This window comes from Anolis sagrei, chromosome X, assembly GCF_037176765.1.
Source record: "Anolis sagrei isolate rAnoSag1 chromosome X, rAnoSag1.mat, whole genome shotgun sequence".
NCBI classification, from domain to species: Eukaryota; Metazoa; Chordata; class Lepidosauria; order Squamata; family Dactyloidae; genus Anolis; species Anolis sagrei.
In genome coordinates, this window is record NC_090034.1 from 90,243,351 (window position 1) to 90,255,734 (window position 12,384).

Consider the following 12,384-nt stretch of genomic DNA (forward strand, 5'->3'; position numbering starts at 1 on the left):
GCATGTATACGCTTGCATAGTTTTCACTCTGGCAATGTAAATTAGGGTGTCTAGGAACTCTGTGGGAGCCCCTGGTGGCACAGTGGGTTAAAGCGCTGAGCTGCTGAGCTTGTTGACTGAAAGGTCACCGGTTCGATTTCGGGGAGCGGCGTGAGCTTCCGCTGTCAACCCCAGCTTCTTCCAACCTAGCAGTTCAAAAACATGAAAATGTGAGTAGATCAATAGATACCGCTCCGGCAGGAAGGTAACAGCACTCTATGCAGTCATGCCGGCCACATGACCTTGGAGATGTCTACAGACAATGCTGGCTCTTCAGCTTAGAAATGGAGATGAGCACCACACCCCAGTTGGACACGACTTAATGTCAGGGGACAACCTTTACTTTTACCTTAGGAACTCTGTTAGGCCTGAAAGTTTCTCTCTAACTTTGCTTTTGTATGGAAAACAATAGTTAACATTTCTGTTCCTTCCATGCTGTGTTTTTCTGCATTTCCCCCCCTGTATTCATAGCTAAGCAAAGTTCTATATTGTCTGTCCCTCAGCATGGAACAAATCATTCAGAAGCTCTTATTAATACTGCCATCTTGTCCTTTGCCCAAAGTAGCAGAATGTGTGTGACCAGTCCTGATTAAAACATCTTCATTTTGTACTAGCCGTTCCCTGCCACGTGTTGCTGTGGCCCAGTCTGTATATATGTGTTTTGTTTGTGTATATATATGCATATATATGTGTGTATATATTTATGTATATATGTGGTTTTGTGCATGTGGTTTCTTTTTGGGTTTTGGCTTTTTAAGTCTCTTCTGCTGTATTTTTCAGTGTTTTTGTTGGCCTGATAGGTGTATTGTGTCCAAATTTGGTGTCAATTCAACAAGTGGTTTTTGAGTTATGTTAATCCCACAAACAAACATTACATTTTATTTTTATAGATGTGTTGTTAGCCATTGCTTGTACAATGTTTTGCTGTTCTCCCAACAGACTAATGTCAAAGAACTACCAGCAAGTCTTGGCACTTGTATTTGCTGTGGAGAAAATCAACAAGGATCCCCATTTCTTACCCAACATTTCACTGGGATTCCGGCTCTATGACAACTATTACTATGGAGGCCAAACCTATGAGAACGTCATCAGCCTTCTGTCTGAAAGGGACAAACTCACTCCGATTCCTCCACCTCTCTCTGGATATGAATCCTACTATGGTTATGGGCAGGCAACTTATAACACGATGGGCACAGATGATGCAGAGAAGATCACAATATTTCCCAACTACAATTGCCAAGGCCACAAGAAGATGGTGGCTGTCATTGGGGGGCTGACATCAGAGTTCTTCATGCAGATGGACAATATGCTGGGGATCTATAAGTTACCGCAGGTAAAGGCTAAGGACATTTTGACTTAGATTTTAGCATCTCTTATAATGAAAACTCCTTATGAAGAAATTGTTGCTAACAGAGTTTCTGTTAGCATAGAATCATAGAGTTGGAAGAGACCACATGGGCCATCTAGTTCAACCCCCTGCCATGCAGGGAACCCACAAACAAAGTACCCCTGACAGATGGCAATCAAGCCTCTGCTTAAAAGATTCCCAGGAAAGAGCTTCCGCAAGTGTCAGAGGCAGAAAGTTCCACTGCTGAACAGTTCTCACAGTCAGGAAATTGGGTTGTTGTAGGTTTTTTCGGGCTATATGGCCATGTTCTAGAGGCATTCTCTCCTGATGTTTCACCTGCATCTATGGCAAGCATCCTCAGAGGTTGTGAGGTCTGTTGGAACTAGGAAAATTGGGTTTATATATCTGTGGAATGACCAAGTTGGGCAAAGAAGTCTCTTGGAGCTAGGTGTGAATGTTTCAACTGACCACTCTGATTAGCATTTGATGGCCTGCCAGTTTTTTAGTGTGGCTTGTTAATGCCCGAGGGAATGTTTTGTTGAGAGGTGATTAGCTGTCCCTGATTGTTTCCTCTCTGTTGTGTTGCTGTTGTAATTTTAGAGTTTTTTAAATACTGGTAGCTAGATTTTGTTCATTTTCATGGTTTCCTCCTTTCTGTTGAAATTGCCCATATGCTTGTGGGTTTCAGTGGCTTCTCTGTGTAGTCTGACATGGTGGTTGTGAGAGTGGTCCAGCATTTCTGTGTTCTCAAATAAAATGCTGTGCCCAGGTTGGTTCATCAGGTGCTCTGCTATGGCTGACTTCTCTGGTTGAAGTAGTCTGCAGTGCCTTTCATGTTCTTTGATTCATGTTTGGGCAATGCTGCGTTTGGTGGTCCCTATGTAGACTTGTCCACAGCTGCATGGTACACAGTAGACTCCTGCAGAAGTGAGAGGATCTTGTCCTTTGCTGAACGTAGCATTTGTTGGAAATTCTTCCTCAGGTCCAGGTGGAATCTCCTTTCCTATAATTTGAAACCATTGCTCCGAGTCCTAGTTTCCAGGGCAGCCGAAAACAATCCTGCTCCCTTTTCCTTATGATACCCTCTCACATATTTATATATGGGTATCATGTCTCCTCTCCACCTTCTATTTTGCAAGCTAAACATACCCAACTCTTTAAGATGCTCCTCATAGGGATTCATGGTCTCCATACCCTTGATCATTTTAGTCGCCCTCCTTTGGACACCTTCCAGCTTGTCAATATCTCTTTTAAACTGTTGTGCCCAGAATGGGACACAGTGTTATTCCAAAGCAGAATAGAGGGGCAGCATGACTTCCCTTGATCTATTCTAGACCCTGTATTCCTTTTGATGCAGCCCAAAATCCCATTGGCTGTTGCAGCACACTGCCGGCTCATGTTCAACCTCTTGTCCACAAAGACTCCAAGGTCTTTTTACATGGACTGTTGTCGAGCCAGGCATCACCCATTCTGTATCTTTGCATTTTATTTTTTCTGCCTAAGTGGACTATCCTATACTTGTCCTTGTTGAAATCCATTTTGTTAGTTTTGGCCCAGCTCTCTAATTTGTTAAGGTCTTTTTGCCTTCTGATTCTGTCCTCTGGAGTATTAGAGGAGGTCTAGTGAACAGGACAAAAATCTCATGATAAAGTAATCTAATTATAATTGGATATTAGAAATATCACATTCTCGTGCATAGATAAATTTGAATTTTAAGATCCTTGGGAGAAGGATCTCTTCCTATCCACTGGCAGCATATTAGATGAATATACTGAAGAAGAGTGTTTTGATTGTGGCTCCTGAGCTCTGGAATTCCTGACCAAGGAAAATAAATCTGTCTTTTGTGTTCTTGGACCAGCTGGTAAAGATATTATAGCCTTTAATGTAACTTGTTTGCTGCAGAATGTGGTGGTGCTGGGTGCCATTTTTTTTGGTTACTTTTGTTTATTTCATGACTTATGTATTTTATTGCTCACAGTATTTTTGTTGCGTACTATTTTAATGTAAAGGTGGTTCCTAAATTTGAAAGATAAATAAATGCTCCATAAGGTTGTTGTGAATATAAAGTTGCACTGAATACAAATACATTTTTAAACATAGTAAAGGTAAAAGTTTCCCCTAACATTAAGTCTAGTCGTGTCCAACTCTGGGGGGTGGTGCTCATCTAAATTTCTAAGCTGAAGAGCCAGTGTTGTCCGTAGACACCTCCACAGTCATGTGGCCAGCATGACTGCATGGAGCACCATTACTGTACTTTCCTGCCAGACTGGTACCTATTGATCTACTCACATTTGCATGTTTTCAAACTGCTAGTTTGGCAGGAGCTGGGGTTAACAGCAGAGCTCACCCCGCTCCTGGGATTTGAACCGCCAACCCTTTGGGCAGAAAGTTCAACAGCTCAGCGGTTATACATATTCATTTTGTCTCTGTTTCACAAGATCTTACCATTACTGCCACAAGTAAAATTTGTAAGCATAGCCCTCAAAACTACTCTCACTTGTAAACATTCAAGCCAATAGAACAAGCTGTGCTGTCACACCCAGATCCTATAAAAATAAAACTAAGATGTGCTTCTCTCTTTGTCTGGGCAGACCGAGGGGGTCTTTCTTTTTGGAGCTTGAGATTCCCAGCAATTGAGGCTACTACAGGTTTTGAACACCAAAACAGAATATTTATTTCTCAAAGTCCTTGCAGACTTGGCACAGCTTGTCAAAGATACAAACAAAACAATCAATTGGTGAAACCATAGAGATGATCTTTCTTTCTTTTTTCTTTAGTTACTGAGGTAACTCTTCCCCAAAAGGTAGAAAATATCCTGGGATCCTTTCACCCTAACCCTGAGCTGCTATGGTTAGAAAAACAGGTTTTTCCCTATCTATACCTCAAGGTTAGCTTTGGAGATGAAGTACTGCTTAATAATATTCAATAACTTTTCTATATCTCAATTGCTATCTATAACTCAATTGCTATCTATCTCAATTAGCTTCTTTATCTATATAACTCAATCACTCAATCAACTCAGTCAGCTCAATCGTACTTACAATGATTTTTTCAGAGCTACCTAGCTGACCAACAGCACATCTGAAGCTTTCTTTCTCTACTGAAGGAGGCAGGGGAGATTCCAAAATGGAGATTGCATCCCCTGGGAAAAGGGCGGTCTCTAAACCCAAAGAGATACTTTTCTAAACCAATAAATGCAAAGGGCCTGCAGTCTGGCTTTGCAGACTCTGATACTGTTTAACTTCCAGGCTGCTGCTGGGTCTGTAGCAGCTCTGGGGAAATGCAAAAGAACACTATCCCATGCAACTAAAAGGTAATGCAAACTATGCTCCTGGAAGACTGAAAATCTTGTGTTCTAAAATTCCTCCAATGTATTTTTTTAAAAGCATTGATATCTTATCTTTCTTCTGATGAGTTTATATGGCATCCATATGTGTTTTCCTTTCCCTATTATTCTCACAACTATGAGAGTGTTTGACTGATCTTTTGTGGCCCAATGTGGACTAATATCTAACTATTCCAACTCCTGAGTTAAGACCACACTGTCTCCATTGATGAATTCTTGTGGTAACTGTTATTTCCCAGGCCACTTGGGATATGGGTGTTAACAAAGACTATTTTTCTGGTTGCAAAAGTTAACTGGACTGCTTGTGCCAATGGTGGAAGATTAGTAAAACTGGAGGCAGCTATATTTGATGAAACAACTATAGCCAAGCCCCCCTTTGGATGACCCAAGATCTTTGATTTAGTGGCTGATGCTGAATGTCCGGTAACCTAGGATATTGACATCCTTTAGGACCTAGGTTTCTTGGAGAGCAATTACTGATGCACTTTTGAGGGATCTGAGAACTCTTTGTGTTTTCACAGATCAGTTATGGATCCTCTGACCCTGTCTTAGCTGATAAAATCAAATTCCCCTCCTTATATCTTCAGTTTAAGGGTGCCATCCAATTGCTTCTTCACTTTGGTTGGACTTGGATTGGATTCATTGCTTCTGCATATGGCAAAAGTGAGAACGTTCTCTACAATCTGGAAGAGGAAATGAAAAAGAACGGGATCTGTCATGAATATATAATTTTGTTCCAAGAATACTTTTCTTTTTTCGTTGAACTGATGCAGAGAGAAAAAGAGTTGTGGAAGTCTTCCAGCAAAATTGTCTTTGTTTATGGAGACAGCAAATTCCTTTCCATTGTACATGGACATTCTTATACTACATTCATAGGGAAAGTATGGTTGACAATGAGTGAATGGAAAAATGATAGATATATAGATGCAAGTCTATTCTCTGGTGCTTTGTCTATTGGTTCTCAAAAGAGAGTAGTACCAGGTTTCCAGTCTTTTCTCCAGTCTGTGACTCCAAACAAGTATCCTGATGACATTTTCATGAAGACTTTTTGGAGTCAAGAATTTGATTGCAACTTGCCTCCTCCTCATTCACTGTCTCCGAGGTTTGGAAGAAATTGGTGTACTGGAGAGGAGAGGCTGGGTGATTCCCTTGTTTCTCGCTTCGAAATGAACATGAGCCCTCTGAGTTATATCATTTTCAGGGCTGTACTTGGACTGGCTAAAGCACTTCACACTCTGTCTGTGGACAGGTTCGACCAGAAAAACAAGAAATATAGTCTGAGACTTGGAAACATCCCTCTCTGGCAGGTGAGTCCATCTTCTTAGAATCATAGAATCATAGAGTTGGAAGAGACCTGGTGGGCCATCCAGTCCAACCCTCTGCTAAGGAGCAAGAAAATTGCATTCAAAACACCCCCGACAGATGGCCATCCAGCCTCTGCTTAAAAACCTCCTAAGAAGGAGTCTCCACCACACTCTGGAGCAGAAAGTTCCACTGCTCAACAGCTCTCACAGTCAGGAAGTTCTTTCTAATGTTCAGGTGGAATCTCCTTTCCTGTAGTTTGAATCCATTATTTATTTATTTATTTTAAACTTTTATATCCCAATCTTCTCTGCCTCCGTAGAGGGACTCAGCAAGGATTCAATGCTAACAGTACAATCTAAAATATTAAAACACTCTAACAACAAACATCAACAGTGAATTAAAATACATATAGGGTAAAATACATATAAGCCAATTTGCCAAGATAAAATCATGTCCAATTCAATCTGTATCTTGTGGTCCATAACTTTGGTCAATTGCCGGTCTCAGCCATCGTTCTGGGAATGCCTCATTCCATAGCCGTGATTTTACTAGCTTCCTAAAGGTCAGGAGGGAGGGGGCAGATCTAATTTCATTCGGGAGAGAGTTCCATAGCCAAGGGGCCACCACAGAGAAGGCCATGACTCTCGTTATGCATCCTTGTATCTAGGGTAGCAGAAAACAAACTTGCTTCCCCTCACATATTTATCTAACAGTCACCAAAGGCAACCCCATGTAGAGCGCATTGCAGTCATCTATACAAGATGTAACAAGAGCATGGACTACCATGGCCAAGTCTGACTTCCAAAGGTACGGGCACAGCTGGCGTACAAGTTGTAATTGTGCAAAAGATCCCCTGGGCACCACCAAAACTTGACGTTCCAGGCTCAGTGATGGGTCCAGGTCCAGGAGAACTCCCAACCAGTGACTTCAGGGGGACTGTAACCCCATTCAGCACAGGCTGTAACCCTATACCCTTGTTCGGCCTTTCGACTGACCAGGAATACCTCGGTCTTGTCTGGATTCAATTTCAATTTGTTTGCCATCATCCAGACCATCACAGAGGCTAAGCACCCCATTCTATATCTTGGCATTTCATTTTTTTCCGCCTAAGTGGAGTATCTTGCATTTGTCCCAGCTGAACTTTATTTTGTTAGTTTTGGCCATTCATCTCTCTAATCTGTTCCGATCATTTTGAATTCTGCTCCTGTCCTTTGGAGTATTGGCTATCCCTCCCAATTTGGTGTCGCCTGCAAACTTGATGATCATATGTTGTTCTGTAAAACAAAGAGTAAACACCTTATTCTTTACTGATCATCTGCATGGCATATCTTTTCTCTAGAGAGACAGTGTGTGGACTGGTAAAGATGTGAACTACGCATGATTTTCATTCTGCTACAATTCAGTTATTACAGCATGCTGACATATTCTCTGTTGTATTCAGATCCACAGTGTTCTTAAGAAAACACTTTTCAACAACAGTGTTGTTGAAGATGCCTTTTTAAACGGGACTGGAGAATTGGCAACTTTTGATATTTTAAATTGGATTGGACTTAACAATGGCTCTCTGGTCAGTGTGCACATTGGGGAAGTGACTCACAATTCCACAAAAAACTATAGTATTGCCATTAATGAAAAGATGACCTTGTGGAATGGCAAATTTATCCAGGTGAGTTGTTTTAAAAAACTTTGTTGTCTTTGAGAGAGGATATTTTAAAAACGCTATGTATTGTCATTCAACCAAAAAGTGGGTCCCAGAGTGAGGGACAAGTATAACAATATCAAAATAATATTATATATCTCAATCCCTTAAAATGATTGTTTTTTTTTTAAATCCTCTACCAGCAAAAGATACAAAGTTGTGGTATAAATAAACCAAACATCTCAAGGAAATAAAATACTTCGAATGGACATTGAAAGGTACAATATACAATAGTGGAAGCCAAAATTTATTTACCATATATACTCGAGTGTTAGCCGACCAGAATATAAGCCAAGGCACCTAATTTTACCACAAAATTAGGTATAAACCGAGTATAAACCGAGGCTGGTAAATTTAAAAATAAAAATAAATACCCATACAATTACATTAATTGAGGCATCCGTAGATTAAATGTTTTTGAATATTTACATAAAACTGTCATTTAAGATAAGACTGCCCAACTCTGATTAAACCATTATTCTAACCTTCTTCAGTGTAAATATGCATATGTATTACACATCCTTCCAATAATAATAAAGAGATTATGATGATGATGATGATGATGATGATAGAATAGAATAATGGAAATGTAATAATAACAATAATTAATAGGGGAAATAATCACTGTAAGAATAATAAATAGAGTAAAATGATAATATCACTAGAGAGGAAATTCCACAGCTGAGGAGACACCACTAAAAAGGCCCTGTCTCTCGTCCTCACCAGTCACACCTGCGATGGGGGTGGGACTGAGAACAGGGCCTCCCAAGACAATCTTAAGCTCTGAGATGGTTGATAGGGGAAAATCCATTTGGACAGGTAAGCTGGGCCAGAACTGTTTAGGGCTTTATAGGTTAAAGTCAGCACTTTGAATTGTGCTTGGTAGCAGATTGGCAGTCAGTGGAGCTGATGCAGTAGAGGCAGGCATGTAGCCGGGGGGGGGGGGGGGGGGCTCGGGGGGCTTCAGCCCCCCCCCCCCCCGAAATTTTCATGGTGGTTCGCGAAAAGGCCTTATTGGGGTAATGATACAAAAGGTTTGCTAGGCTAGACCCTCTTTCACTCAGACTCAGCCCCCCCCCCCGAAACTCAGCCCCCCCGAAACCCCCCCTGAAAAAAATTTAGCCCCCCCCCCGAAACGAAATCCTGGCTACGGGCCTGAGTAGAGGGGTTGTATGCTCCCTGTACGCTGCTCCGGTGAGCAATCTGGCTGCCACCCGTTGGACCATTTGAAGCTTCTGAACAGTCTTCAAAGGCAACCCCACATAGAATGCTTAAGCAGAGTGTGGACTACCGTGGCTTCCCATATAAGTCTGACTTTCCATATATGAAAGGATTTCAAACTTTCAAAAGACAACCAACAATGACCAAAGTAGGAAAGGACAATGACAATGCTAAATGGTTTACGGACTGGATTTGGTGAACACTGACCACAAGATGTTTTACTGCTGCTAGTATATTGTTGATTGTTTTAATTAGTGATAACTGTGATTTTATATGGTAAATTTGTGTACTGTATACTCCATTGTATGTTGTAATTGTTAGGCATTGAATTGTGCCTTTTGTAAGCCGCCCTGAGTCCCCCCTAGGGGGTTGAGAAATAAAAACTTGGAGAACCAGCGAAACGGCATTAGAATAATAGAATAATAGAGTTGGAAGAGACCATTTGGGCCATCTAATCCAAACCCCTGCCATGCAGGAAAAGCACAATCAAAGTATCCCTGACAGATGATCATCCAGTCTCTATTTAAAAGTTTCCAAGGAATGAGCTTCCACCACACTCCAAAGCAGAGAGTTCCACTGTTGAACAGCTTGTTGAATCAGGAAGTTCTTCCTAATGTTCAGGTGGAGTCTCCTTTCCTGTAATTTGAACCTATTGCACTGGGTCCTAGTCCCCAGGGCATCGGAAAACAAGTTTGATCCCTCTTCCTTATGACAGTCATTATGGAGGCATGTTTAATGTTAATGGGGAGAAAAGGCCTTTGTTTACATTTTCTGTAACTTCTTGACATTGAATCTGCATAGCCTCCTTCTTCTGTGTGCAGTCATAAATGCTTACCTGGATTCCAGAAGATGCCTTTGAAGGACAAACCAAAATGTTGCTTCCGGTGCATTGAATGCCCTAAAGGAACAATCTCCAATCAGTCAGGTAGGCATAGCTCTACAGGTACATTTCCCACCAACTAATGTGCCAAATAATAAATTTTGTGGTGTTTCATGCACATATGTGATATGGAATTCCAAATATCTGAGCTAAGGCAGAAAATAAAATGATATCTTTTTATTTTTCCCCCCTTTTAGATATGGATTTATGTATGAAATGCAAAGAGGACTTCTATCCAAACAAAGAAAGAAAGAAGTGTATCCCAAAGCACATCATCTTTCTATCCTATGCAGAACCTTTGGGAATAGCTTCAGCTTCCCTTGCTCTCTATTTCTCTTTCCTTTCTGCCCTGGTACTAGGAATCTTTATTAAGCACAGGGATTCTCCCATCGTCAAAGCCAACAACCGGCACCTCAGCTATATCCTCCTCTCTTCCCTCATACTCTGTTTCCTCTGTTCCTTGCTCTTCATTGGTCGGCCAAGGAAAATGACCTGCGTTCTTCGACAGACAGCCTTTGGGATCCTTTTCTCTGTCTCTCTTGCTACAGTCTTGGCCAAAACCATCACTGTGATTCTGGCCTTCAAGGCCACAAAACCAGGCAGCGGTGCACAGAAATGGCTGAGACCCAAATTTTCATACCTCTTTGTGACTGTCTGTTTCCTCATTCAGGCTGTGATTTGTATGGTCTGGTTGGGAACCTCCCCTCCAGTCCCAGGTGCTGATTTGTATTCAGAGCCTGGGCACATCATCCTGGAATGCAATGAAGGCTCACCCATTGCTTTCTATTCCATTCTGGGGTACTTGGGTGTCTTGGCTTTGGTCAGCTTCATTGTGGCTTTCCTTGCCAGGAAGCTGCCTGATGTTTTCAATGAAGCCAAGTTCATCACTTTCAGCATGTTGGTTTTCTGTGTGGTCTGGCTATCCTTCATCCCAGCCTACCTCAGTACCAAAGGGAAATATATTATGGCTGTGGAGATCTTCTCTATTTTGGCATCCAGTGCTGGGTTACTTGGCTGTATCTTTTTACCTAAGTGTTATGTCATTCTGCGGCATCTAGATAAAAACCAAAAAATGCACATAACCAGCAAATATTTCTACAGATAATAAAGAGAAATGGATCAGTGGGAGAAGATCTGGACTACAAAATTAAAATACATACATTTGTACAATATTCAAGAAAACTGGCTGAAAATGATGTACCAAATGGTACATAACACCTAAAACATTGAACAAACATATGATTAACAATTGTTGGATATGAGGGAAGCAAGAGGGAATTTTTTTACATATGTGGTGGCACTTTAAAAGGGCGAAGTGATATTGGAAAGAGATTCACGAAGCTTGCCAAAAAATTCTAAAGATAAAAATTCAATTCAAACCAGAACACTTTCTATTAGGCATGATTGATATAGACTGGGACATCAATAATGATAAAATATTCTACTACCTGATGACGGCAATGAGGATCGTGTATGCGAGAATGTGGAGACAAAAGGAAACACCCTCTACAGCAGTGGTTCTCAACGTTCCTAATGCCGCGACCCCTTAATACAGTTCCTCATGTGGTGGTGACCCCCAGCCATTAAATTATTTTCATTGCTACTTCATAATTGTAATTTTGCTACTGTTATGAATTGTTATGTAAATATCTGATATGCAGGATGTATTCTCATTCACTGGACCAAATTGGGCACAAATACCCAATACGCCCAAAGTTGAATACTGGTGGGGTTGGGATGGAAGAATTGATTTTGTCATTTGGGAGTTGTAGTTGCTGGTATTTATAGTTCATCTACATTCAAAGAGCATTCTGAACTACACCAACAATGAACTTGAACCAAACCTGGCACACAGAACTCCCAGGACCAACAGAAAATACTGGAAAATACTGGAAGGGTTTGGTAAGCATGGGTTTTAGAGTTGTAGTTCGCCTACATCCACTGTGGACTCAAACAATGATGGATCTGGATCAAACTTGGCACGAATATTCAATATGCCCAAATGTGAACACTGGTGAAGTTCGGGGAAAATAGACCTTGACATTTGGGAGTTGGAGTTGCTGGGATTTATAGTTCACCTACTACCAAAGAGCATTCTGAAGCCCACCAACGATAGAATTAGGCCAAACTTCCCACACAAAACTCCCATGACCAACAGAAAATACTGTCTGCGATGGTCTTTGGCAACCCCTCTGACACCCCCTCGCGACCCCTTCAGCGGTCCCGACCCCCAGGTTGAGAACCACTGCTCTATAGACTTATGGATAGCCAAGATTCTGGACATGATGAGTATGGATAAACTGACTTTTTTGTAACAAAAACACAAGGCAGATATTTGAAAACAACGGATTGCACGTTAGTAATGAATTACATGAAAGAGATTAAAATTAATTTGAAGATTTAAAGAATATTCACTGGTAGATAGCAATAATAATATTAGGGAAAAATGAATAAAGTGGAGCAAATAGAAAAGCAAAAATAGAAGGAACAGTATATAACTACAAAGATGAAGATTGAGAAGATCAACACAATAATTTTACCTTTTT

The 12,384-nt window shown here is 41.1% G+C and overlaps 1 protein-coding gene across 1 annotated transcript; it reads left to right on the plus strand.

Annotated features, from left to right (window-relative positions):
- Nucleotides 1-982: 982 nt before the first annotated feature.
- Nucleotides 983-10,943, plus strand: LOC132780628 (vomeronasal type-2 receptor 26-like). Its single transcript, XM_067460758.1, has 3 exons — nt 983-1,372; nt 9,760-9,883; nt 10,036-10,943. The coding sequence occupies exons 1-3, from the start codon at nt 983-985 to the stop codon at nt 10,941-10,943; spliced, it is 1,422 nt and encodes a 473-aa protein (XP_067316859.1).
- The last annotated feature ends 1,441 nt before the right edge of the window (nt 10,944-12,384 follow it).

Bases quoted from the DNA above. Each gene is read 5' to 3' on its own strand.
- LOC132780628 (XM_067460758.1), top strand. From the start codon at position 983: ATGTCAAAGAACTACCAGCAAGTCTTGGCACTTGTATTTGCTGTGGAG. The intron at 1,373-9,759 runs GTAAAGGCTAAG...GAATCTGCATAG, and splicing joins GGATCTATAAGTTACCGCAG to CCTCCTTCTTCTGTGTGCAG. The intron at 9,884-10,035 runs GTAGGCATAGCT...CCCCCCTTTTAG, and splicing joins AACAATCTCCAATCAGTCAG to ATATGGATTTATGTATGAAA.